A 26,382-nucleotide genomic window follows, 5' to 3' on the forward strand; every position below is an offset into this window, starting at 1 on the left:
TGCGCTGGGTGAGAAGCCCTCGTGTGCCGATGGTGCGCCGGGTGAGAAGCCCTCGTGTGCCGATGGTGCGCCGGGTGAGAAGCCCTCGTGTGCTGATGGTGCGCTGGGTGAGAAGCCCTCGTGTGCCGATGGTGTGCTGGGTGAGTAGCCCTCGTGTGCCGATGGTGCGCCGGGTGAGAAGACCTTGTGTGCTGATGGTGCGCCGGGTGAGAAGCCCTTGTGTGCTGATGGTGCGCCATGTGAGAAGCCCTTGTGTGCTGATGGTGCACCATGTAAGAAGACCTTGTGTGCTGATGGTGCGCCATGTGAGAAGCCCTCGTGTGCTGATGGTGCACTGGGTGAGTAGCCCTCGTGTGCCGATGGTGCACTGGGTGAGTAGCCCTGGGTGCGCTGGGTGAGAAGCCCTCGTGTGCCGATGGTGCACTGGGTGAGTAGCCCTCGTGTGCTGATGGTGCACCATGTAAGAAGCCCTCGTGTGCTGATGGTGCTCCGGGTGAGAAGCCCTCATGTGCTGATGGTGCACCATGTAAGAAGACCTCGTGTGCCAATGGTGCACCAGGTGAGAAGCACTTGTGTGCTGATGGTGCACTGGGTGAGTAGCCCTCGTGTGCCGATGGTGTGCTGGGTGAGTAGCCCTCGTGTGCCGATGGTGCGCCATGTGAGAAGCCCTTGTGTGCTGATGGTGCGCCATGTGAGAAGCCCTCGTGTGCTGATGGTGCACCATGTAAGAAGCCCTCGTGTGCCGATGGTGCACTGGGTGAGTAGCCCTCGTGTGCCGATGGTGCACTGGGTGAGTAGCCCTCATGTGCTGATGGCGCACCATGTAAGAAGCCCTCGTGTGCTGATGGTGCGCCGGGTGAGAAGCCCTCGTGTGCTGATGGTGCGCCATGTGAGAAGCCCTCGTGTGCTGATGGTGCGCCATGTGAGAAGCCCTTGTGTGCTGATGGTGTGCCGGGTGAGAAGCCCTTGTGTGCCGATGGTGCACCATGTAAGAAGACCTCGTGTGCTGATGGTGCGCCGGGTGAGAAGCCCTTGTGTGCCGATGGTGCGCCATGTGAGAAGCCCTTGTGTGCTGATGGTGCGCCGGGTGAGAAGCCCTTGTGTGCTGATGGTGCACTGGGTGAGTAGCCCTCGTGTGCCGATGGTGCACTGGGTGAGTAGCCCTCGTGTGCTGATGGTGCGCTCGGTGAGAAGCCCTCGTGTGCCGATGGTGCGCTGGGTGAGAAGCCCTCGTGTGCCGATGGTGCACTGGGTGAGTAGCCCTCGTGTGCTGATGGCGCACCATGTAAGAAGCCCTCGTGTGCTGATGGTGCGCCGGGTGAGAAGCCCTCGTGTGCTGATGGTGCGCCATGTGAGAAGCCCTTGTGTACTGATGGTGCGCCATGTGAGAAGCCCTCGTGTGCTGATGGTGCGCTGGGTGAGTAGCCCTCGTGTGCAGATGGTGCACTGGGTGAGTAGCCCTCGTGTGCTGATGGTGCACCATGTAAGAAGCCCTCGTGTGCTGATGGTGCGCCATGTGAGAAGCCCTTGTGTGCTGATGGTGCGCCATGTGAGAAGCCCTCGTGTGCTGATGGTGCGCTGGGTGAGTAGCCCTCGTGTGCAGATGGTGCACTGGGTGAGTAGCCCTCGTGTGCTGATGGTGCACTGGGTGAGTAGCCCTCGTGTGCTGATGGTGCGCCATGTGAGAAGCCCTCGTGTGCTGATGGTGCGCTGGGTGAGTAGCCCTCGTGTGCAGATGGTGCACTGGGTGAGTAGCCCTCGTGTGCTGATGGTGCACCATGTAAGAAGCCCTCGTGTGCTGATGGTGCACCATGTGAGAAGCCCTTGTGTGCTGATGGTGCGCCATGTGAGAAGCCCTCGTGTGCTGATGGTGCGCTGGGTGAGTAGCCCTCGTGTGCAGATGGTGCACTGGGTGAGTAGCCCTCGTGTGCTGATGGTGCACCATGTAAGAAGCCCTCGTGTGCTGATGGTGCGCCATGTGAGAAGCACTTGTGTGCTGATGGTGCGCCATGTGAGAAGCCCTTGTGTGCTGATGGTGCGCTGGGTGAGTAGCCCTCGTGTGCAGATGGTGCACTGGGTGAGTAGCCCTCGTGTGCTGATGGTGCACCATGTAAGAAGCCCTCGTGTGCTGATGGTGCACCATGTAAGAAGCCCTCGTGTGCTGATGGTGCGCCGGGTGAGAAGCCCTCATGTGCTGATGGTGCACCATCTAAGAAGACCTCGTGTGCCAATGGTGCACCAGGTGAGAAGCACTTGTGTGCTGATGGTGCACTGGGTGAGTAGCCCTCGTGTGCCGATGGTGTGCCGGGTGAGAAGCCCTCGTGTGCTGATGGTGCGTCATGTGACAAGCCCTCGTGTTCCAATGGTGCGCCGGGTGAGAAACTGTCGTGTGCTGATGGTGCACTGAATGACAACCCTCCATGTACCAATGGTGTGCAGGGTGAAAAGCCCTTGTGTGCTGATGAGCACCATGTGAGAAGCCCTTATGTGCCCATGGTGTGCCTGGTGAAAAGTCCTTGTGTGCCGATGGTGCCCCATGTGAGAAGCCCCCGTGTGCTGAAATGGAGGACTGATCGGTCACATGGTGGGATGGTGATCAGTGCAGCGGAGGACTGATCGGTCACATGGCGGGATGGTGATCAGTGCAGCGGAGGACTGATCGGTCACATGGCGGGATGGTGATTAGTGCAGCGGAGGACTGATCGGTCACATGGTGGGATGGTGATCAGTGCAGCGGAGGACTGATCGGTCACATGGCGGTATGTGATCAGTGCAGCGGAGGACTGATCGGTCACATGGCGGGATGGTGATTAGTGCAGCGGAGGACTGATCGGTCACATGGTGGGATGGTGATGAGTGCAGCGGAGGACTGATCGGTCACATGGCGGTATGTGATCAGTGCAGCGGAGGACTGATCGGTCACATGGCGGGATGGTGATCAGTGCAGCAGAGGACTGATCGGTCACATGATGGTATGTGATCAGTGCAGCGGAGGACTGATCGGTCACATGGCGGGATGGTGATCAGTGCAGCGGAGGACTGATCGGTCACATGGCGGGATGGTGATCAGTGCAGCGGAGGACTGATCGGTCACATGGCGGGATGGTGATCAGTGCAGCGGAGGACTGATCGGTCACATGGCGGGATGGTGATCAGTGCAGCGGAGGACTGATCGGTCACATGGCGGGATGGTGATCAGTGCAGCGGAGGACTGATCGGTCACATGACGGGATGGTGATCAGTGCAGCGGAGGACTGATTGGTCACATCCCTCTATAAAGTCCTCAGAGTTTTATAGTTGATAATAAGCGGCTGATGAAAGGAGGAATTGATCAGAATATTGTGGAGATGAAAGGCTCTTATCTCAACGGCCGCTATTAATAACGCCCTCGAGAATGGAATGAACTCACCGGGAGCTGAGATCAGCAAAATCCCGTCCAGATCCCCAGCCGACACGATAAGAGGACTACAAAGCTCAGCATTGTCCCCATCACTCATCAGCACCATGCCACCTATCCTCCCCTGACCTGCTTATTATACACCTGCACCTTGTCCCCCCGATCAATCATCAACCCCGACCCCCCCCCCCCAATACCTGGAACAACTCCACAGAGCAAGATGACCCGGGGGAGGGGGATTCTAAGAACTCGAGCCTCCAGACATGGACACTGCACAGTACAACCTGTCCTGTCCTATATATATATATATATATACACACACACTTAGGCTGCGTTCACACTACGTATATTTCAGTCAGTATATTTCAGTTAGTATTGCAACCAAAACCAGGAGTGGATTAAAAACACAGAAAGGATCTGTTCACACAATGTTGAAATTGAGTGGATGCTCAGTACCACTTCTGCTGTCCTGTATGCTGGATGTAATCCTCAGTGTATATATATATATATATATATATATATATATACACAGTGCACAGTGCCACTTCTCCTGTCCTGTATGCTGGATGTAATCCTCAGTGTTTATATATATATATATATATATATATATATATATATATATACAGTGCACAGTACCACTTCTCCTGTCCTGTATACAGAGTGTTATCCTCAGTATATAGTTCACAGTACCACTTCTCCAGCATTCCTTCCTGTAGTGTTCTTAGTGGTTGCAGCAATCATTAACCCCATGTGTGCTGGGACGTCTGGCGGTTTGATGTAGTGGAGGCGGCTGAGCGTTGTGTCTCCTGCCATAGATGTCTATAGGGCAGTGCTTCTCAAATCCAGTCCTCGGGTCTCACCAACAGGTCATGTTTTGAGGATATCCCATACAAAGAACACCTGTGATAATACCTGATGCACTGTGTATAATAATATCACCTGTGATAATACCTGATGCACTGAGTATAATTATATCACCTGTGAAATACTAAGGAAATCCTCAAAACATGAGCTGTTGGTGAGGCCTGAGGACTGGAATTGAGAAGCACTGCTACAGGGGAACATATCCTCAGGTCTGTCCACAATACTGAGGATATTACACCAGGATAAAAGCCAGGAGAGAGACAGCATCACCTGGTGACCAGCAGCAGGAACTGCACCAACCTCAACATAACCCAGAGCTCATCTACTCCAGCGTCCTGCACCCCAAGTGTCACTATCCTGCACCCCAAGTGTCACTATCCCGTACCCCTATAAGTGCTGACATCGGAGACATTACACATAGTTTACATTTATTCGGTACATTTCCCAGCTTTCCCTGCTCCTTCGCTGACTATAAATCCTCTATAAGTAGAATCACATGACCAAAAGAAGAAATGTACAAGGAGATCAACGAGAAGGTGAAGTCCAGGGCCCCTGAGATCTGATCCCAGGATGATGAAGGCCTAAAGCCTGAGGCTGCACTACTGAGAGCTCGTCCTGCAGAAACCATCCGCATCAATGTCCGTACCACCGTACCATGCCGCAGGAAGACAGTGATGTCATCAGGGACCAGGAAATGTGATGTCATCAGTGATCAGCAAACGTGGTGATCAGGAAACGTGATGTCATTGGTGATCAGGAACCATGGTGTCATTAAGATGTCTCAGTAGTTCAGCCTCGGAAGGAGCTGTCCCCTCCCCTTCATACATTATATAACACTGTTCTGGTGATGCTCCGCCCTCATTTGGAGAACCATCTCTGTAGGATGCGGCTGATAATAGTCTGAGAATCTGAGAGATCTGGTAGAGATCGGTGCGGGATCATGCTGGGATCCTTCTCATCTAGAGGAGAGAAAAAGAAGAGTGTAATGTATTGTGGACACCACTAGGGGGCGCTGTGTTATATGAGAGGAGGAGAGTGTAATGTATTGTGGACACCACTAGAGGGCGCTGTGTTATATGAGAGGAGGAGAGTGTAATGTATTGTGGACACCACTAGAGGGCGCTGTGTTATATGAGAGGAGGAGAGTGTAATGTATTGTGGACACCACTAGGGGGCGCTGTGTTATATGAGAGGAGGAGAGTGTAATGTATTGTGGACACCACTAGAGGGCGCTGTGTTATATGAGAGGAGGAGAGTGTAATGTATTGTGGACACCACTAGGGGGCGCTGTGTTATATGAGAGGAGGAGAGTGTAATGTATTGTGGACACCACTAGAGGGCGCTGTGTTATATCAGGAGGAGGAGAGTGTAATGTATTGTGGACACCACTAGAGGGCGCTGTGTTATATCAGGAGGAGAGTGTAATATATTGTAGACACCACTAGGGGGCGCTGTGTTATATCAGGAGGAGAGTGTAATGTATTGTGGACACCACTAGGGGGCGCTGTGTTATATCAGGAGGAGGAGAGTGTAATGTATTGTGGACACCACTAGAGGGCGCTGTGTTATATCAGGAGGAGGAGAGTGTAATGTATTGTGGACACCACTAGGGGGCGCTGTGTTATATGAGAGGAGGAGAGTGTAATGTATTGTGGACACCACTAGAGGGCGCTGTGTTATATGAGAGGAGGAGAGTGTAATGTATTGTGGACACCACTAGGGGGCGCTGTGTTATATGAGAGGAGGAGAGTGTAATGTATTGTAGACACCACTAGAGGGCGCTGTGTTATATGAGAGGAGGAGAGTGTAATGTATTGTAGACACCACTAGAGGGCGCTGTGTTATATGAGAGGAGGAGAGTGTAATGTATTGTGGACACCACTAGGGGGCGCTGTGTTATATGAGGAGGAGAGTGTAATGTATTGTGGACACCACTAGGGGGCGCTGTGTTATATGAGAGGAGGAGGAGGAGGAGAGTGTAATGTATTGTGGACACCACTAGGGGGCGCTGTGTTATATGAGAGGAGGAGGAGGAGGAGAGTGTAATGTATTGTGGACACCACTAGGGGGTGCTGTGTTATATGAGAGGAGGAGGAGGAGAGTGTAATGTATTGTGGACACCACTAGGGGGCGCTGTGTTATATGAGAGGAGAGTGTAATTTATTGTGGACACCACTAGGGGGCGCTGTGTTATATCAGGAGGAGGAGAGTGTAATGTATTGTAGACACCACTAGGGGGCGCTGTGTTATATGAGGAGGAGAGTGTAATGTATTGTGGACACCACTAGGGGGCGCTGTGTTATATGAGAGGAGAGTGTAATTTATTGTGGACACCACTAGGGGGCGCTGTGTTATATGAGAGTGTAATGTATTGTGGACACCACTAGGGAGTGCTGTGTTATATGAGAGGAGAGTGTAATTTATTGTGGACACCACTAGAGGGCGCTGTGTTATATGAGGAGGAGGAGAGTGTAATGTATTGTGGACACCACTAGGGGGCACTGTGTTATATGAGAGGAGGAGAGTGTAATGTATTGTGGACACCACTAGGGGGCGCTGTGTTATATGAGAGGAGGAGAGTGTAATGTATTGTGGACACCACTAGAGGGCGCTGTGTTATATGAGGAGGAGAGTGTAATATATTGTAGACACCACTAGAGGGCGCTGTGTTATATCAGGAGGAGGAGAGTGTAATGTATTGTGGACACCACTAGGGGGCGCTGTGTTATATGAGGAGGAGGAGGAGGAGAGTGTAATGTATTGTGGACACCACTAGGGGGCGCTGTGTTATATGAGGAGGAGGAGGAGGAGGAGAGTGTAATGTATTGTGGACACCACTAGGGGGCGCTGTGTTATATATGAGGAGGAGGAGGAGAGTGTAATGTATTGTGGACACCACTAGGGGGCGCTGTGTTATATGAGGAGGAGAGTGTAATGTATTGTGGACACCACTAGGGGGCGCTGTGTTATATGAGGAGGAGAGTGTAATGTATTGTGGACACCACTAGGGGGCGCTGTGTTATATGAGAGGAGGAGAGTGTAATGTATTGTGGACACCACTAGGGGGCGCTGTGTTATATGAGGAGGAGAGTGTAATGTATTGTGGACACCACTAGGGGGCGCTGTGTTATATGAGGAGGAGAGTGTAATATATTGTGGACACCACTAGAGGGCGCTGTGTTATATCAGGAGGAGGAGAGTGTAATGTATTGTGGACACCACTAGGGGGCGCTGTGTTATATGAGGAGGAGGAGGAGGAGAGTGTAATGTATTGTGGACACCACTAGGGGGCGCTGTGTTATATGAGAGGAGGAGAGTGTAATGTATTGTGGACACCACTAGGGGGCGCTGTGTTATATGAGAGGAGAGTGTAATATATTGTGGACACCACTAGGGGGCGCTGTGTTATATGAGAGGAGGAGAGTGTAATGTATTGTGGACACCACTAGGGGGCGCTGTGTTATATGAGAGGAGGAGAGTGTAATGTATTGTGGACACCACTAGGGGGCGCTGTGTTATATGAGGAGGAGGAGGAGGAGGAGGAGGAGGAGAGTGTAATGTATTGTGGACACCACTAGGGGGCGCTGTGTTATATGAGAGGAGGAGAGTGTAATGTATTGTGGACACCACTAGAGGGCGCTGTGTTATATCAGGAGGAGGAGAGTGTAATGTATTGTAGACACCACTAGAGGGCGCTGTGTTATATGAGGGGAGGAGAGTGTAATGTATTGTGGACACCACTAGGGGGCGCTGTGTTATATCAGGAGGAGGAGAGTGTAATGTATTGTGGACACCACTAGAGGGCGCTGTGTTATATGAGAGGAGGAGAGTGTAATGTATTGTGGACACCACTAGAGGGCGCTGTGTTATATGAGGAGAAGAGTGTAATGTATTGTAGACACCACTAGGGGGCGCTGTGTTATATCAGGAGGAGGAGAGTGTAATGTATTGTGGACACCACTAGGGGGCGCTGTGTTATATGAGAGGAGGAGAGTGTAATGTATTGTGGACACCACTAGGGGGCGCTGTGTTATAACAGGAGGAGGAGAGTGTAATGTATTGTAGACACCACTAGAGGGCGCTGTGTTATATGAGAGGAGGAGAGTGTAATGTATTGTGGACACCACTAGAGGGCGCTGTGTTATATCAGGAGGAGGAGAGTGTAATGTATTGTGGACACCACTAGGGGGCGCTGTGTTATATGAGAGGAGGAGAGTGTAATGTATTGTGGACACCACTAGGGGGCGCTGTGTTATATGAGGAGGAGGAGAGTGTAATGTATTGTGGACACCACTAGAGGGCGCTGTGTTATATCAGGAGGAGGAGAGTGTAATGTATCGTGGACACCACTAGAGGGCGCTGTGTTATATCAGGAGGAGGAGAGTGTAATGTATTGTGGACACCACTAGAGGGCGCTGTGTTATATGAGAGGAGGAGAGTGTAATGTATTGTGGACACCACTAGGGGGCGCTGTGTTATATGAGAGGAGGAGAGTGTAATGTATTGTGGACACCACTAGAGGGCGCTGTGTTATATGAGGAGGAGAGTGTAATGTATTGTGGACACCACTAGGGGGCGCTGTGTTATATGAGGAGGAGAGTGTAATGTATTGTGGACATCACTAGGGGGCGCTGTGTTATATGAGAGGAGGAGGAGGAGAGTGTAATGTATTGTGGACACCACTAGAGGGCGCTGTGTTATATCAGGAGGAGGAGGAGAGTGTAATGTATTGTGGACACCACTAGAGGGCGCTGTGTTATATCAGGAGGAGAGTGTAATGTATTGTGGACACCACTAGGGGGCGCTGTGTTATATCAGGAGGAGGAGAGTGTAATGTATTGTGGACACCACTAGGGGGCGCTGTGTTATATCAGGAGGAGGAGAGTGTAATGTATTGTGGACACCACTAGAGGGCGCTGTGTTATATGAGGAGGAGAGTGTAATGTATTGTGGACACCACTAGGGGGCGCTGTGTTATATGAGAGGAGGAGAGTGTAATGTATTGTGGACACCACTAGGGGGCGCTGTGTTATATGAGAGGAGGAGAGTGTAATGTATTGTGGACACCACTAGAGGGCGCTGTGTTATATCAGGAGGAGGAGGAGAGTGTAATGTATTGTGGACACCACTAGGGGGCGCTGTGTTATATGAGGAGGAGGAGAGTGTAATGTATTGTGGACACCACTAGAGGGCGCTGTGTTATATCAGGAGGAGGAGAGTGTAATGTATCGTGGACACCACTAGAGGGCGCTGTGTTATATCAGGAGGAGGAGAGTGTAATGTATTGTGGACACCACTAGAGGGCGCTGTGTTATATGAGAGGAGGAGAGTGTAATGTATTGTGGACACCACTAGGGGGCGCTGTGTTATATGAGAGGAGGAGAGTGTAATGTATTGTGGACACCACTAGAGGGCGCTGTGTTATATGAGGAGGAGAGTGTAATGTATTGTGGACACCACTAGGGGGCGCTGTGTTATATGAGGAGGAGAGTGTAATGTATTGTGGACATCACTAGGGGGCGCTGTGTTATATGAGGAGGAGAGTGTAATGTATTGTGGACACCACTAGAGGGCGCTGTGTTATATCAGGAGGAGGAGGAGAGTGTAATGTATTGTGGACACCACTAGAGGGCGCTGTGTTATATCAGGAGGAGAGTGTAATGTATTGTGGACACCACTAGGGGGCGCTGTGTTATATCAGGAGGAGGAGAGTGTAATGTATTGTGGACACCACTAGGGGGCGCTGTGTTATATCAGGAGGAGGAGAGTGTAATGTATTGTGGACACCACTAGAGGGCGCTGTGTTATATGAGGAGGAGAGTGTAATGTATTGTGGACACCACTAGGGGGCGCTGTGTTATATGAGAGGAGGAGAGTGTAATGTATTGTGGACACCACTAGGGGGCGCTGTGTTATATGAGAGGAGGAGAGTGTAATGTATTGTGGACACCACTAGAGGGCGCTGTGTTATATCAGGAGGAGAGTGTAATGTATTGTGGACACCACTAGAGGGCGCTGTGTTATATCAGGAGGAGAGTGTAATGTATTGTGGACACCACTAGAGGGCGCTGTGTTATATCAGGAGGAGAGTGTAATGTATTGTGGACACCACTAGGGGGCGCTGTGTTATATGAGAGGAGGAGAGTGTAATGTATTGTAGACACCACTAGGGGGCGCTGTGTTATATCAGGAGGAGAGTGTAATATATTGTGGACACCACTAGAGGGCGCTGTGTTATATGAGAGGAGGAGAGTGTAATGTATTGTAGACACCACTAGAGGGCGCTGTGTTATATCAGGAGGAGGAGGAGAGTGTAATGTATTGTGGACACCACTAGGGGGCGCTGTGTTATATCAGGAGGAGGAGAGTGTAATGTATTGTGGACACCACTAGAGGGCGCTGTGTTATATGAGGGGAGGAGAGTGTAATATATTGTAGACACCACTAGGGGGCGCTGTGTTATATGAGAGGAGGAGAGTGTAATGTATTGTGGACACCACTAGGGGGCGCTGTGTTATATCAGGAGGAGAGTGTAATATATTGTGGACACCACTAGGGGGCGCTGTGTTATATCAGGAGGAGGAGAGTGTAATGTATTGTGGACACCACTAGGGGGCGCTGTGTTATATCAGGAGGAGGAGAGTGTAATGTATTGTGGACACCACTAGGGGGCGCTGTGTTATATGAGAGGAGGAGAGTGTAATGTATTGTGGACACCACTAGGGGGCGCTGTGTTATATCAGGAGGAGGAGAGTGTAATGTATTGTGGACACCACTAGAGGGCGCTGTGTTATATGAGGAGGAGAGTGTAATGTATTGTGGACACCACTAGGGGGCGCTGTGTTATATCAGGAGGAGGAGGAGAGTGTAATGTATTGTGGACACCACTAGGGGGCGCTGTGTTATATGAGAGGAGGAGAGTGTAATGTATTGTGGACACCACTAGGGGGCGCTGTGTTATATGAGAGGAGGAGAGTGTAATGTATTGTGGACACCACTAGGGGGCGCTGTGTTATATAAGAGGAGGAGAGTGTAATGTATTGTGGACACCACTAGAGGGCGCTGTGTTACATCAGGAGGAGGAGGAGAGTGTAATGTATTGTGGACACCACTAGGGGGCGCTGTGTTATATCACCTGTGGAGGGCTCGCTGATCCCGCTGCTGATCACCTGATCGCCGCTGCTCACGGTCACCGTGGTGGAGGTGTTCCCTTCGCTGTCTCGTACGGTTCTTTTCTCCTCCACCGTCTGCAGGGAGATGTAGCATAGTGTCGGTATGGGGGAGGGACAATGGCGCCCCCTATAGCGGCAGGCGGAGCCGCAGGACTCACCCCATCAGGTCGCACCACTTTGGAGACGGAGACGCTCCTGTAATACGGTGACGGCGAGCGATCCTCCGGCCTCAGGATGGAGTCCAGACCGCGAGACGACACCTCCGAGTCCAGAACTAGACGGAGAAGAGATGTCAGTAAGATGGCTGTAATACCGGGAGCGGCCACCAGGAGGCGCTGGGGGGGGCACTTACTTTTATCCTGCTTATAGTCTCCCGGGGGGGCGGGGCCTGCATCGTCCTCCCGCTGGCACAGAGAGAAGACAGTGAGTGCGGTACAGACAGCGCCACCTACTGGCTGACCCCTGTATACCCCCTGTATACCCCCACACCACTCACCCAAGCTGGAGGCCATCTTGGAGGGTCGGGGTCCCGGCACGGAGGCGTCTGCTCGCGGGGCAGGTGGGAGTCCGGATACTTCAGCATGAAATCCCGCACTGAGCCCGACCGGGAGCCTCCTGGGTGCGGAGCTGGGGGCCCGACCCCCGGGAGCCCTGAGGGAACCATACAAGACAGTCACCTCCAGAGCTGAACTCCAACCGCGGGCACAGCCGCACTGCTGACTGCCGGATAGTGAGCGCAGCTCTGGAGGATGAGAGCAGAATAGTGAGCGCAGCTCTGGAGGATGAGACATGATATAACAGCAGAATAGTGAGTGCAGCTCTGGAGGATGAGACATGATGTAACAGCAGAATAGTGAGTGCAGCTCTGGAGGATGAGACATGATGTAAAAGCAGAATAGTGAGCGCAGCTCTGGAGGATGAGACAGCAGAATAGTGAGCGCAGCTCTGGAGGATGAGACATGATGTAACAGCAGAATAGTGAGTGCAGCTCTGGAGGATGAGACATGATGTAACAGCAGAATAGTGAGCGCAGCTCTGGAGGATGAGACAGCAGAATAGTGAGTGCAGCTCTGGAGGATGAGACATGATATAACAGCAGAATAGTGAGCGCAGCTCTGGAGGATGAGACATGATATAACAGCAGAATAGTGAGTGCAGCTCTGGAGGATGAGACATGATGTAACAGCAGAATAGTGAGCGCAGCTCTGGAGGATGAGACAGCAGAATAGTGAGTGCAGCTCTGGAGGATGAGACATGATATAACAGCAGAATAGTCAGTGCAGCTCTGGAGGATGAGACATGATGTAACAGCAGAATAGTGAGCGCAGCTCTGGAGGATGAGACATGATGTAACAGTAGAATAGTGAGTGCAGCTCTGGAGGATGAGACATGATGTAATAGAATAGTGAGTGCAGCTCTGAAGGATGAGACATGATATAACAGCAGAAAAGTGAGCGCAGCTCTGGAGGATGAGACATGATATAACAGCAGAAAAGTGAGCGCAGCTCTGGAGGATGAGACATGATGTAACAGCAGAATAGTAAGCGCAGCTCTGGAGGATGAGACATGATGTAACAGCAGAATAGTGAGTGCAGTTCTGGAGGATGAGACATGATGTAAGAGCAGAACAGTGAGTGCAGCTCTGGAGGATGAGACATGATGTAAGAGCAGAACAGTGAGTGCAGCTCTGGAGGATGAGACATGATGTAAGAGCAGAACAGTGAGTGCAGCTCTGGAGGATGAGACATGATGTAAGAGCAGAATAGTGAGTGCAGTTCTGGAGGATGAGACATGATGTAAGAGCAGAACAGTGAGTGCAGCTCTGGAGGATGAGACATGATGTAAGAGCAGAACAGTGAGTGCAGCTCTGGAGGATGAGACATGATGTAAGAGCAGAACAGTGAGTGCAGCTCTGGAGGATGAGACATGATGTAAGAGCAGAACAGTGAGTGCAGCTCTGGAGGTGACTGGTGTGACATGGATGACGTACAGTACACTCCCGGGGGGGGGGCAGGAACTTACGGGGGACGTCTCGAATCATTGATCCAAAATCTGCAAACAGCTCATTAAAATCCCTAAAAAAGTCTTCAAAGCCGGAGGGGTCATGAAATGGAGACTGCTGACCGAAGAAGAGATCATCCTCCTCCTCATCCTCATCGTCCTGTGTCATCCCCCCGAAAAACGGGTCCCTGCAACCAAACCACATCAGCTGGGCTTAAAGGGGAACACCACCCAATCTATAACTGCTGACAACCAGTCTGTATATCATGTTTACATAGAGAGGTAGTCCCCGCCCCCTGTATATTATGTGTATAGAGAGGTAGTCCCCGCCCCCTGTATATTATGTGTATAGAGAGGTAGTCACAGCCCCGCCCCCTGTATATCATGTGTATAGAGAGGGAGTCACAGTCCCGCCCCCTGTATACCATGTGTATAGAGGTAGTCACAGCCCCGCCCCCTGTATATCATGTGTATAGAGAGGTAGTCACAGCCCCGCCCCCTGTATATCATGTGTATAGAGATGTAGTCACAGCCCCGCCCCCTGTATATCATGTATATAGAGGTAGTCACAGTCCCGCCCCTGTATATCATGTGTATAGAGAGGTAGTCACAGCCCCGCCCCCTGTATATCATGTGTATAGAGAGGTAGTCACAGTCCCGCCCCTGTATATCATGTGTATAGAGGTAGTCACAGCTCCGCCCCCTGTATATCATGTGTATAGAGAGGTAGTCACAGCCCCGCCCCCTGTATATCATGTGTATAGAGAGGTAGTCACAGCCCCGCCCCTGTATATCATGTGTATAGAGAGGTAGTCACAGCCCAGCCCCCTGTATATCATGTGTATAGAGGTAGTCACAGCCCCGCCCCCTGTATATCTTGTATATAGAGAGGTAGTCACAGCCCCGCCCCCTGTATATCATGTGTATAGAGAGGTAGTCACAGCCCCGCCCCCTGTATATCATGTGTATAGAGGTAGTCACAGCCCCGCCCCCTGTATATCCTGTGTATAGAGAGGTAGTCACAGCCCCGCCCCCTGTATATCATGTGTATAGGGAGGTAGTCACAGCCCCCTCCCCTCTATATCATGTGTATAGAGAGGTAGTCACAGCCCCGCCCCCTGTATATCATGTGTATAGAGAGGTAGTCACAGCCCCGCCCCCTGTATAATCATGTGTATAGAGGTAGTCACAGCCCCGCCCCCTGAGTGACATCACTGGTATACTATACTTGCTGGGCCCGTCCTTCTGCTGCACAGCATTGCTGGCGATGTAATCATATACACTCCCACAATGCAGCGCAGCATTCCTCTCCAACCTGTCAGTCAGCAGCTGTTAGGAAGCTACTAGGCCCTCATCCTGCTGTAACAGCTGAGCAGAAGTGTGAGCGCAGCTCTGGAGGTGACTGATGTAACCCATGGTAATCCGTGTGACGCGCACTGCTACCTCCGCTGTATTACAGCCCGGACTCCTCACCTCGTCCCCGGGGGATGGAAGAATCTTCGGAACAGGTCGAACACACTCATGTCCCCGGCCAGTACACGGGACACCCTCACACCAGCGCTTCCGCCAACCACACGAGCACAGAACAGCGGCTCCCCTCACACTTCCGCCAGCCTGTGACGTACTCGGGTTTACAGCCTTCTGCAGCTGCGATACGTCACTTCCGCCAACCACTGTATTCCGTTAGACGATAAGCGAAAAGGACCAAACTTCCTCCGTTATCAGGGCAGCTTGATCTGATGCTATTCCTGTTCACCGAGGGCGGTACGTCCGCCATAGAGCCCCGGATAACTATCGTTCTGTACCCACAAAGTGAACTACAACTTCCAGCAGGCCCTGGCTGATGGTTTTGTAATAGAGAGAACCTATAGTCAGTGGAAGCTGAGGCTGCAACATTGCTGGTGTGTGTATGAAAAATGTATGTTATATGGGTATCCAGGGTCCCGGGCTGGTCCCATTATGTTATATGGGTATCCAGGCTGCGGGGCTGGACCCATAATGTTATATGGGTATCCAGGCTGCGGGGCTGGACCCATAATGTTATATGGGTATCCAGGGTCCCAGGCTGGTCCCATCATGTGATATGGGTATCCGGGGTCCCATCATGTGATATGGATATCCAGGGTCCCAGGCTGGTCCTATCATGTGATATGGGTATCCGGGGTCCCGGGCTGGTCCCATCATGTTATATGGGTATCCGGGGTCCCGGGCTGGTCCCATCATGTTATATGGGTATCCGGGGTCCCGGGCTGGTCCCATCATGTTATATGGGTATCCGGGGTCCCTGGCTGGTCCCATCATGTTATATGGGTATCCGGGGTCCCATCATGTTATATGGGTATCCGGGGGCCCATCATGTGATATGGGTATCCTGGGTCCCGGGCTGGTCCCATCATGTGATATGGGTATCTGGGGTCCCGGGCTAGTCCCATCATGTGATATGGGTATCCAGGGTCCCAGGCTGGTCCCATCATGTGATATGGGTATCTGGGGTCCCGGGCTAGTCCCATCATGTGATATGGGTAACCAGGCTGCAGGGCTGCTCCCGGTCCCATTCTGTTATATGGCAATCCAGGCTGCGGGGCTGGTCCCATCATGTGATATGGATATCCAGGGTCCTGGGCTGGTCCCATCATGTGATATGGGTATCCAGGGTCCCATCATGTTATATGGGTATCCGGGGTCCCGGGCTGGTCCCATCATGTGATATGGGTATCCGGGGTCCCGGGCTGGTCCCATCATGTGATATGGATATCCGGGGTCCCGGGCTGGTCCCATCATGTGATATGGATATCCGGGGTCCCGGGCTGGTCCCATCATGTGATATGGATATCCGGGGTCCCGGGCTGGTCCCATCATGTTATATGGGTATCCAAGGTCCCGGGCTGGTCCCATCATGTTATATGGGTATCCAGGGTCCCGGGCTGGTCCCATCATGTTAAATGGGTAACCAGGCTGCAGGGCTAGTCCCATCATGTGATATGGGTAACCAGGTTGCAGGGCTGGTCCCATTCTGTTATAAGGCAATCCAGGCTGCGGGGCTGGTCCCATCATGTGTTATGGATATCCAGGGTCCCTGGCTAGTCCCATCATGTTATATGGGTATCCAGGGTCCCGGGCTGGTCCCATCATGTTATATGGGTATCCATGCTCCGGGGCCTGTCCCATCATGTGATATAGGTAACCAGGCTGCAGGGCTGGTCCCATTCTGTTATATGGCAATCCAGGCTGCGGGGCTGGTCCCATCATGTTATATGGGTATCCATGCTCCGGGGCCAGTCCCATCCCGTTGGCTGGAGGAGAATGATGTGTCGCGGCAGTGACTCCTTCCATCGGCAGTCTCCGATAGCTCCCCGGGCTCTGGTGGAGGAATAAAGCAGCGGAGGCGCAGACGTGCAGCTGTGTTTTCCTTTTATATATACAAGACACATTTATCCATTAAATTTAGAACACAGTACAAAAAAAAAAAAAAACACATCAACTAATGATTGATACAATGCAGAACTCATAGCGATCCTTCCTAGGGGAGGCAGAGGCGGCACGCTGATCCCCCTCACCTCTGCATCAAGAGGTTAAAAAAAAAAAAAGGGAAGGGGGGGACAAGAAAAATAAGACCAGCCCCTCCCCATAAAAGAGCAAACATTGTATAACCCAGAAGAGTGGAAGGAGAATACAAATTCTATGTTACATACGAGGAGGGGGAGGGGAGGGGCGGAGGCTCAGCATGGAGGAGGCAGAGGGCACACCACTCTTTCCTGTGCTGATCCTGTGGTTCGGTTGGGGGGAAGGGCCATATGTCTACCACTCAGTTCGACCCCCAGCTGTAACTGCTGTATGCCGACTTGCTGGCCTGAGACTTCTGCGGCATGGAGGCGCCTTGGCTTCTCTGGCCGGAGCCGGTCTGTAGAGAGAAGAGCAAGAGACATCACTTACTGCCTCACTGAGGTGAGAACAGGACCCTGTACCAGAAGCAACCGGGGCAAGACACTCTGTTACATCATCTATTATACTCCAGAGCTGCACTCACTATTCTGCTGGTGGGGTCACTGTGTACATACATTACTGATCCAGAGCTCCATCCTGTATTATACTCCAGAGCTGCACTCACTATTCTGCCGGTGGGGTCACTGTGTACATACATTACTGATCCTGAGTTACATCCTGTATGAGAGTATGATCACACTGAGGAATTCAGACGGAAACCTCCGTCGCTGAATTCACAGCTCGCGCCACCGCCCGTGTCATAGACTCCATTCTATGCATGGGCGGATTCCTTCCCCTGTCCAAAGAATGAACTTGATCACTATTTGGCAGTTTGTTTCTGAGCTGGAAGAGTCCATTGTGTGTGTGTGTGTGGGGGGGGGGAGATCTGTGCTGGTCTCTCCCTGGATGCTGATGACTGTATATGAGCAGCAGTGTAATATGGAGATATCCTGTGTAATATAGAGGAGGAGACATAAGTAGTGTAGCAGTAACCTCTGTCCTCAGTGTGGAAGAAAATTGTGTATGTGTGCTATAGCTGCAGCAGGCCGTGTGTATGTGCGTGCTATAGCGTGCCCCCACAGTGACTCCTCTGTCACTATGTATGACCCCTCCCCTCTATATCACTACGTGTGACCCCTCTCTATATCACTACGTGTGACCCCTCTCTATATCACTACGTGTGACCCCTCTCTATATCACTACGTGTGACCCCTCTCTATATCACTGTGTGACCCCTCTCTATATCACTGTGTGTCACCTCTCTATATCACTGTGTGTCACCTCTCTATATCACTGTGTGTCACCTCTATATCACTGTGTGTGACCCCCCTCTATATCACTATGGCTGACCTCTATATCACTATGGCTGACCTCTATATCACTATGGCTGACCTCTATATCACTATGGCTGACCTCTATATCACTATGGCTGACCTCTATATCACTATGGCTGACCTCTATATCACTATGGCTGACCTCTATATTACAGGGTCTGGCAGTGTTAGTGTTTCTGTGTGTCTGGTGAATATTTAGTTAGAAACATAGAAGATGTCAGTAAGAAAAGACCACCTGCTCCATCTAGTCTAGTTGTGAGTAGTTCAGGACATGGAGGCTGGAGACTGACTGCACACACAGGAGAAGCTGCTTTATATCTTTCCTTATTCCCTCAGAAGTCGCCCCAGGATCATGTAGGACATTAGGGAAAAGCTGCTGAACCAGTGTGATAGATAACTCCCCTGTTATATGACCGGACATTTATCAAGGAGCAGAAGTCTGAATTTTATCAGGACCGACTCTGACTTCGGAGTCGGAGTTGTAGCTGCGGCTTACTGACTCCACATTCCTGACAGCTGCACTCACTATTCTGCTGGTGGTGTCACTGTGTACATACATTACTGATCCTGACTTACATCAAGTGTTATACTCAAGAGCTGCACTCACTATTCTGCTGGTGGGGTCACTGTGTACATACATTACTGATCCTGACTTACATCAAGTGTTATACTCAAGAGCTGCACTCACTATTCTGCTGGTGGGGTCACTGTGTACATACATTACTGATCCTGACTTACATCAAGTGTTATACTCAAGAGCTGCACTCACTATTCTGCTGGTGGTGTCACTGTACATACATTACTGATCCTGAGTTACATCCAGTGTTATACTCAAGAGCTGCACTCACTACTCTGTTTTGTCACTGTGTACATACATTACTGATCCAATACTGATCCTGAGTTAGGGTATGTCCACACTATGGAATCCCGTTGGATCACCTGCCACACGCCCCTGCACGCATCTCCGCTGGTCCCACAGGCTTCATTCTATGGTATGGCAGATTCCACCGCCTGCCCACAGAATGACCTCGGGGTGAGCTGCGGAATCCGTGCCGGATGATCTGCCGGGATTCCGTAGTGCGGACATCCCCTAACATTTTGTATTATACTCCAGAGCTGCACTCACTATTCTGCTGGTGGGGTCACCATGTGCAGCTGGCACCCCTCAGCACAGATGAGACAGGGCAACCCCTCCAGCAGTCTATCAGTGTGTAGTAACAGGTGTGCACAGAAGAGACGCTGTCCCCAGGGGGTGAGGGGCATGTTATCCTGTGTGACACCATAGTGATGGCAGGACGGCCTGTCTCCCCTTTACCCATGTGCAGGATATAAAGTCTGATCACAATTACCTGTTCATCGTGCAGCAGCTGGTAACACAAAATCTGCAAATAGGACAGAGGGAACATAGAGGCCGGATATTCAAAATAAAGGGACAGTCTTTTAGAGCAAGGAAAGATGGGGGTCACATGGAAACAACCCACTACAGTGACGGGGACAGTGCAACATGGATGTCCGGCCGCGTGCAAGACACGTGTCATCTGTGCCACATCCACCGCCAATCTACTAGTGTCATCATCCTGGTGTGTAGTACTGATCACTATACTAGTGCCCTCTCACCAGTGATGTATATATACAGTGATATCACTGCTCTCTATATCCTGGTGTGTAGTACTGATCACTATACTAGTGCCCTCTCACCAGTGATGTATATACAGTGATATCACTGCTATATCCTGGTGTGTAGTACTGATCACTATACTAGGGCCCTCTCACCAGTGATGTATATACAGAGATATCACTGCTCTCTATATATACAGGTGTATAGTACTGATCACTATACTAGTGCCCTCTCACCAGTGATGTATATACAGTGATATCACTGCTCTCTATATATACAGGTGTGTAGTACTGATCACTATACTAGTGCCCTCTCACCAGTGATGTATATACAGTGATATCACTGCTCTCTATATATACAGGTGTGTAGTACTGATCACTATACTAGTGCCCTCTCACCAGTGATGTATATACAGTGATATCACTGCTCTCTATATCCTGGTGTGTAGTACTGATCACTATACTAGTGACCTCTCACCAGTGATGTATATACAGTGATATCACTGCTCTCTATATCCTGGTGTAAAGTACTGATCACTATACTAGTGACCTCTCACCAGTGATGTATATACAGTGATATCACTGCTCTCTATATACAGGTGTGTAGTACTGATCACTATACTAGTGCCCTCTCACCAGTGATGTATATACAGTGATATCACTGATCTCTATATACCGGTGTGTAGTACTGATCACTATACTAGTGCCCTCTCACCAGTGATGTATATACAGTGATATCACTGCTCTCTATATCCTGGTGTGTAGTACTGATCACTATACTAGTGCCCTCTTACCAGTGATGTATATACAGTGATATCACTGCTATATCCTGGTGTGTAATACTGATCACTATACTAGTGCCCTCTCACCAGTGATGTATATACAGTGATATCACTGCTCTCTATATATATATATACAGGTGTGTAGTACTGATCAGTATACTAGTGCCCTGTCACCAGTGATGTATATACAGTGATATCCCTGCTCTCTATATACCGGTGTGTAGTACTGATCACTATACTAGTGCCCTCTCACCAGTGATGTATATATAGTGATATCACTGCTCTCTATATCCTGGTGTGTAGTACTGATCACTATACTAGTGCCCTCTCACCAGTGATGTATATATAGTGATATCACTGCTCTCTATATCCTGGTGTGTAGTACTGATCACTATACTAGTGCCCTCTCACCAGTGATGTATATATACAGTGATATCACTGCTCTCTATATCCTGGTGTGTAGTACTGATCACTATACTAGTGCCCTCTCACCAGTGATGTATATACAGTGATATCACTGTTCTCTATATATACAGGTGTGTAGTACTGATCACTAGTGTCCTCTCACCAGTGATGTATATACAGTGATATCACTGATCTCTATATACCGGTGTGTAGTACTGATCACTATACTAGTGACCTCTCACCAGTGATGTATATACAGTGATATCACTGCTATATCCTGATGTATAGTACTGATCACTATACTAGTGCCCTCTCACCAGTGATGTATATACAGTGATATCCCTGCTCTCTATATATACAGGTGTGTAGTACTGATCCCTATACTAGTGTCCTCTCACCAGTGATGTATATACAGTGATATCCCTGCTCTCTATATATACAGGTGTGTAGTACTGATCACTATACTAGTGCCCTCTCACCAGTGATGTATATACAGTGATATCCCTGCTCTCTATATATACAGGTGTGTAGTACTGATCACTATACTAGTGCCCTCTCACCAGTGATGTATACAGCGATATCACTTCTCACCTGAGCGTCCTGCTGGAGGTGATGGTGAAGTATTTGGGAGTGCGGCTGTTGATGTGGAGCCAGTATATGCATAAATGGAGCGGGTGGGTACGCAGCTGCTGTTGCCGGGTTCATGGGGCCACCACTGCCCAGCGCTGAGGGCAAGTTAAATGAGGTGGCGGGGGTCCCGGTATGAAATCCCTGCTTCTCGAATGATTGCTGGAAGGAGAAGACAAAAACTGTGACACTGAGCCCCAGAGAGATGAGCCCCAGCTAGGACGAGTGTAATCTCATCACCTACCTGCGTCTTAGAATAGACCGAGCCGGAAATATCTGGAACGCCAGTGTTACTGGAGGTGACAGACACACCTGCAGGAACAGCAGAGACACATGTGCTAAACCAGTCATGTGATCACAGTAACCCCTGAGCCTCACAATCACCTACAGACAAACCCTTCTAGAAATCATTAAAGGGATTGTTCACAAAAAAATTCTTTAAAATCAACTTGGGACGGCAAGTGCCAGAGATTTATAATTTACTTCTATTAAGTGTTCCAGTACTTATCAGCTGCTGTATGTCCTGCAGGAAGTGGTGTGTTCTTTCCAGTCTAACTAAGTGTTTTCTGCTGCCACCTCTGTCTATGCCAGGAACTGTCCAGAGCAGGAGAGGTTTTCTATGGGGATTTGCTGCTGCTCTGGACAGTTCATGACATGGACAGAGGTGGCAGCAGAGAGCACTGTATCAGACTGGAGAGAATACACCACCTCCTGTAGAACATACAGCAGCTGATAAATACTGGAAGACTGGAGGTTTTTATAAAGTAGTAAATTACAAATCTCTGTCACTTTCTGACAGCAGTTGATTTATAAGACGAACATTTTTGTGAACAGCCCCTTTAACCACTGAGACCTGAGGCAGCTGCTCCTAATACAAGGCAGGCAAAGTGTTAATGTGTTAATACAGAAGGCTGGAGATCAGAGGGTCCCGTACAGACTGGGACCTCCCTGCTCTCAGGTCACAGTGCATTATACAGTATATAATGGAGAGGAGGCAGGCAGAAAGGGGCGGTGTGGCAGGCGATGAGGGGGGAGGGGACAGGCAGAGGGATGACCAGGAAGATGAAGCCGTAAGCGGAGAGGAGAGCACTTACCAGCGCCCGGTCCATTGGTGCAAGCAGCAGCAGGTTTGCTTTGAGCAGCAGAAGCCCCACTAAAAGCACCCTTACAGAACTCCCCCACGCTGGAAACCTGGCCCAAGTCCTCAAAGCCTGTGAACAGACACAGCCCTCAGCACGGGGATCCCCCCACATCACAGCATACAGTACACAGGGGGGAAGGAGGGGAGACCCTGAGCGGCTGAGACCACCTGCTGCTGCTGCTCGGACCACCAGCGGGGGCAGACGCTCTGCTGCAGGGGAGAGGAAGGACAGAGGAGAAGGAAGGGGGGGGGGGGGGGGGGGAACAGGGGTATTCACATCTACATCCCCAACCCCCGCTCAATCTCCTTACCCGTGCTATAGGCGTGGGAGCCGTAACTGGCCGCTTGCTGGAAGGCGCCGGCCGACGTGTTGACCCCGACATTGACTCCGTGCTGTTTGGACGTGGTAGGTGCCACCTGGAGGAGAGACAAGAGAGGTACAAAGCCTGTAACGTTCTGACAGGGACAACGGGGACGCCTAGTGACAGAACAGACGCTGCTGCAGGCGTATTGCAAGTGGGCGAATCAACCAACGTTCACTACCCTGTCCCCTCCTCACTACACGTGTGCCGGAGGTGCCGCTTCCACGTGCACACTATTCGTCAGAGGGGGTGAGGTGGTACTTGCTGCCCGCGTGTTGGCATGCCCGCTGTCCTGTGTAATCAGGAAGAGAGGGGGGGGTCTAGCATGGTGAGGTGGGGTCCTCCGGGGATAGGACACATGACTGCCGGAGGTAGCGCTCATCAGACAAGAATAAAGCAGACAACCTACACGAAGGACAGGCGGACACGCAGTGAGCCCCGGACAGACAGAAGGCAGGCGGCTGCGTTCTCACCTCACCGTGGACGTACCTGGAGCGGCTCTCCGTCTAAGACATCCGAGGACGACGGCGCTACATAAGATATACTGGACATGGCGGCTCCACCAAGTCTACTAGAAGGTGTAACCTAGAATCACATGCTGCAGAGGTCAGCTGTGTCCGAGCACCCCCCACCTCCCCAGACCCCCGGAAATGAGACCAGCAATAAGGGACGGCTCACAGGGAGCGGAGGTGCCACACTTTATTCAAAATACTTTTATTAAGTATCAAGATATTTACAGATAGAGAAATCAAAACATTTAACAAAACAAAAAAAGCTGGGCGATTGTCAGGAGTCGAGGAGGATGCCGCTTCACCCCAAACCCTACAGGTCACTGGGGGGCGCTCTACAGGAGATCACAGCTCTCAATGTCCCATCATGGCCGTGCTAATACAGAACCAAGGTGCCGACTCCACACACATCCGTCACTGGCGACCATAACGCCACCTGGGCCGTGTCCCCTCGGAAATAAAACGCAGCATCAGGTCGGAGTTTTTTGGGTTGGACCGCGGAGGACGATGTCAGCGAAGATTGGGATTAGGATTCATTGCCGATGGTCTAAATGTTTCCAGTCCCCACAGAGAAAAACCCACAGGTCCTCTACGTAAGCCACGCAGTGTATCACCATTGTTTATTGGGTACCGCGAAGTGTATCGGCATGGTCTGAGGTACCGCGCAGGGTATCGCCAGGGTCTGAAGTACCGCGCAGGGTATCACCAGGGTCTGAGGTACCGCACAGGGTATCACCAGGGTCTGAGGTACCCCGAAGTGTATCGGCATGGCCTGAGGTGCCGCACAGCGCATCGCCAGGGTCTGAAGTACCGCGCAGGGTATCACCAGGGTCTGAGGTACGATGCAATGTATCACCAAGGCCTGAAGTACCCCACAGTGTATCGGCAAGGCCTAAAGGTTTGGGGAGAGGTGGCCGATCCAAATCCAGGACTTCTGACAGTTCATAACTGCCGTTACGAAAGGGCCTCTTGTCCGAAAAAGATGGGTGGGGATTAGACGGGGGTGGGTAACTATGGGGTTGGCTGTGGGGTCGTGTGTTTAAGGTGCTATTTTCAGAGCTTCCCATCTCCCCCTCCCCCAAACCGCTTTGGGTGTCACTGTTTACTAACGGAAATGGGCACTCACTGGGAATACGGCGGGTCCGTACTGGAAGGTGCTTGGCAGACCCGGTACCCCGGTGTAGTAGGGAAGACTTGTGTAGCTGTATCCGGGCGGCAGGGCTGGATTGAGGAATGTTTGCTGCGTCGTGTGATGACCCTGCGTCTGGCTCTGTTGTGGTTGCGCCAATGTGGTCGCTGGGGCTGGGGAAGAGGCTTCTCCGCGACCGAACTTTGAGAGGTCACCTAAAGCAAAGGAAAGAGGAGACTACTGTTATGTTAAGCTGAGGCTGAAACAAGATAAGGGAAAACACTATGGGGGGTGACCAGCATGGGGACTGGGTAAAGAACCTGAGAGATCAGGACTAGCCCACCTCATCCAGAGGAACACTACATATTCTTAAAAGGGAGCCAGGTACTTCAGCACGGGATCAGGGTAATCAGCAGGGTTGTGGGCACCAGGACCTCCACCAATCACAAACCTGTATGCTACCGCTCCATTCACCAGGACCGGGACCTCCACCGATCACAAGCCTGTGTGCTACCACTCCATTCACCAAGACCAGGACCCCCATTGATCACAAACCTGTATGCTACCACTCCATTCACCGGGATCTCCACCGATCACAAGCCTGTATGCTACAACTCCATTCATCAAGACCGGAACCTCCACCAATCACAAGCCTGTATGCTACCGCTCTATTCACCGGGACCGGAAGCTACACTGAGCACAAGCCTGTATGCTACAACTCCATTCAACAAGACTAGAGCCTCCACCGATCACAAGCCTGTATGCTACAACTCCATTCACCGGGCCTAGAACCTCCACCAATCACAAGCCTGTATGCTACCGCTCCATTCACCGGGACAAGAACCTCCACCAATCACAAGCCTGTATGCTACCGCTCCATTCACCGGGACCGGAACCTCCACTGATCACAAGCCTGTATGCTACCGCTCCATTCACCAAGACTGGAACCTCCACCAATCACAAGCCTGTATGCTACAACTCCATTCACCGGGCCTAGAACCTCCACCAATCACAAGCCTGTATGCCACCGCTCCATTCACCAAGACTGGAACCTCCACCAATCACAAGCCTGTATGCTACAACTCCATTCACCAAGACTGGAACCTCCACCAATCACAAGCCTGTATGCAACAACTCCATTCACCAAGACTGGAACCTCCACCAATCACAAGCCTGTATGCTACCGCTCCATTCACCGGGACCGGAACCTCCACTGATCACAAGCCTGTATGCTACCGCTCCATTCACCGGGACAAGAACCTCCACCAATCACAAGCCTGTATGCTACCGCTCCATTCACCGGGACCGGAACCTCCACTGATCACAAGCCTGTATGCTACCGCTCCATTCACCAAGACTGGAACCTCCACCAATCACAAGCCTGTATGCTACAACTCCATTCACCGGGCCTAGAACCTCCACCAATCACAAGCCTGTATGCCACCGCTCCATTCAGCGGGACCAGAACCTCCACCGATCACAAGCCTGTATGCTACAACTCCATTCACCAAGACTGGAACCTCCACCAATCACAAGCCTGTATGCAACAACTCCATTCA

The 26,382-nt window shown here is 51.1% G+C and overlaps 2 protein-coding genes across 12 annotated transcripts in view; both read right to left on the reverse strand.

Moving 5' to 3' along the window:
• Positions 1-4,668: 4,668 nt before the first annotated feature.
• Positions 4,669-15,057, reverse strand: HAX1 (HCLS1 associated protein X-1). 2 transcript variants are annotated; one of them, XM_069949848.1, is made up of 7 exons: positions 14,908-15,057; positions 13,456-13,622; positions 11,930-12,084; positions 11,786-11,837; positions 11,592-11,707; positions 11,397-11,508; positions 4,669-5,220 (listed from the first exon to the last, which is right to left on the reverse strand). In XM_069949848.1, the coding sequence occupies exons 1-7, from the start codon at positions 14,955-14,957 to the stop codon at positions 5,120-5,122; spliced, it is 753 nt and encodes a 250-aa protein (XP_069805949.1). In that variant the 5' UTR covers positions 14,958-15,057; the 3' UTR covers positions 4,669-5,119. The 2 variants fall into 2 exon arrangements, with proteins under 2 accessions (XP_069805949.1, XP_069805950.1); XM_069949849.1 differs by having other exon boundaries at positions 14,878-14,964.
• A 1,780-nt stretch (positions 15,058-16,837) lies between these two features.
• UBAP2L (ubiquitin associated protein 2 like) overlaps positions 16,838-26,382 on the reverse strand; it is a 38,023-nt gene continuing 28,478 nt past the window's right edge. For 6 of the 10 annotated variants that reach the window (XM_069950437.1, XM_069950435.1, XM_069950434.1 and 3 more), the window contains 6 exons: positions 24,821-25,038; positions 23,135-23,240; positions 21,927-21,994; positions 21,647-21,844; positions 19,601-19,633; positions 16,838-17,335 (listed from right to left, as the gene is read on the reverse strand). In XM_069950437.1, coding sequence (XP_069806538.1) covers positions 17,240-17,335; positions 19,601-19,633; positions 21,647-21,844; positions 21,927-21,994; positions 23,135-23,240; positions 24,821-25,038 — 719 coding nt within the window. In that variant the 3' untranslated portion in view covers positions 16,838-17,239. The remainder of the gene's footprint in view (positions 17,336-19,600; positions 19,634-21,646; positions 21,845-21,926; positions 21,995-23,134; positions 23,241-24,820; positions 25,039-26,382) is intronic. The other 4 variants (XM_069950438.1, XM_069950436.1, XM_069950433.1 and 1 more) reach the window with 1 other exon arrangement.

The sequence above is a fragment of the Dendropsophus ebraccatus genome, chromosome 13 (genome assembly GCF_027789765.1).
Source record: "Dendropsophus ebraccatus isolate aDenEbr1 chromosome 13, aDenEbr1.pat, whole genome shotgun sequence".
Classification (NCBI taxonomy): domain Eukaryota; kingdom Metazoa; phylum Chordata; class Amphibia; order Anura; family Hylidae; genus Dendropsophus; species Dendropsophus ebraccatus.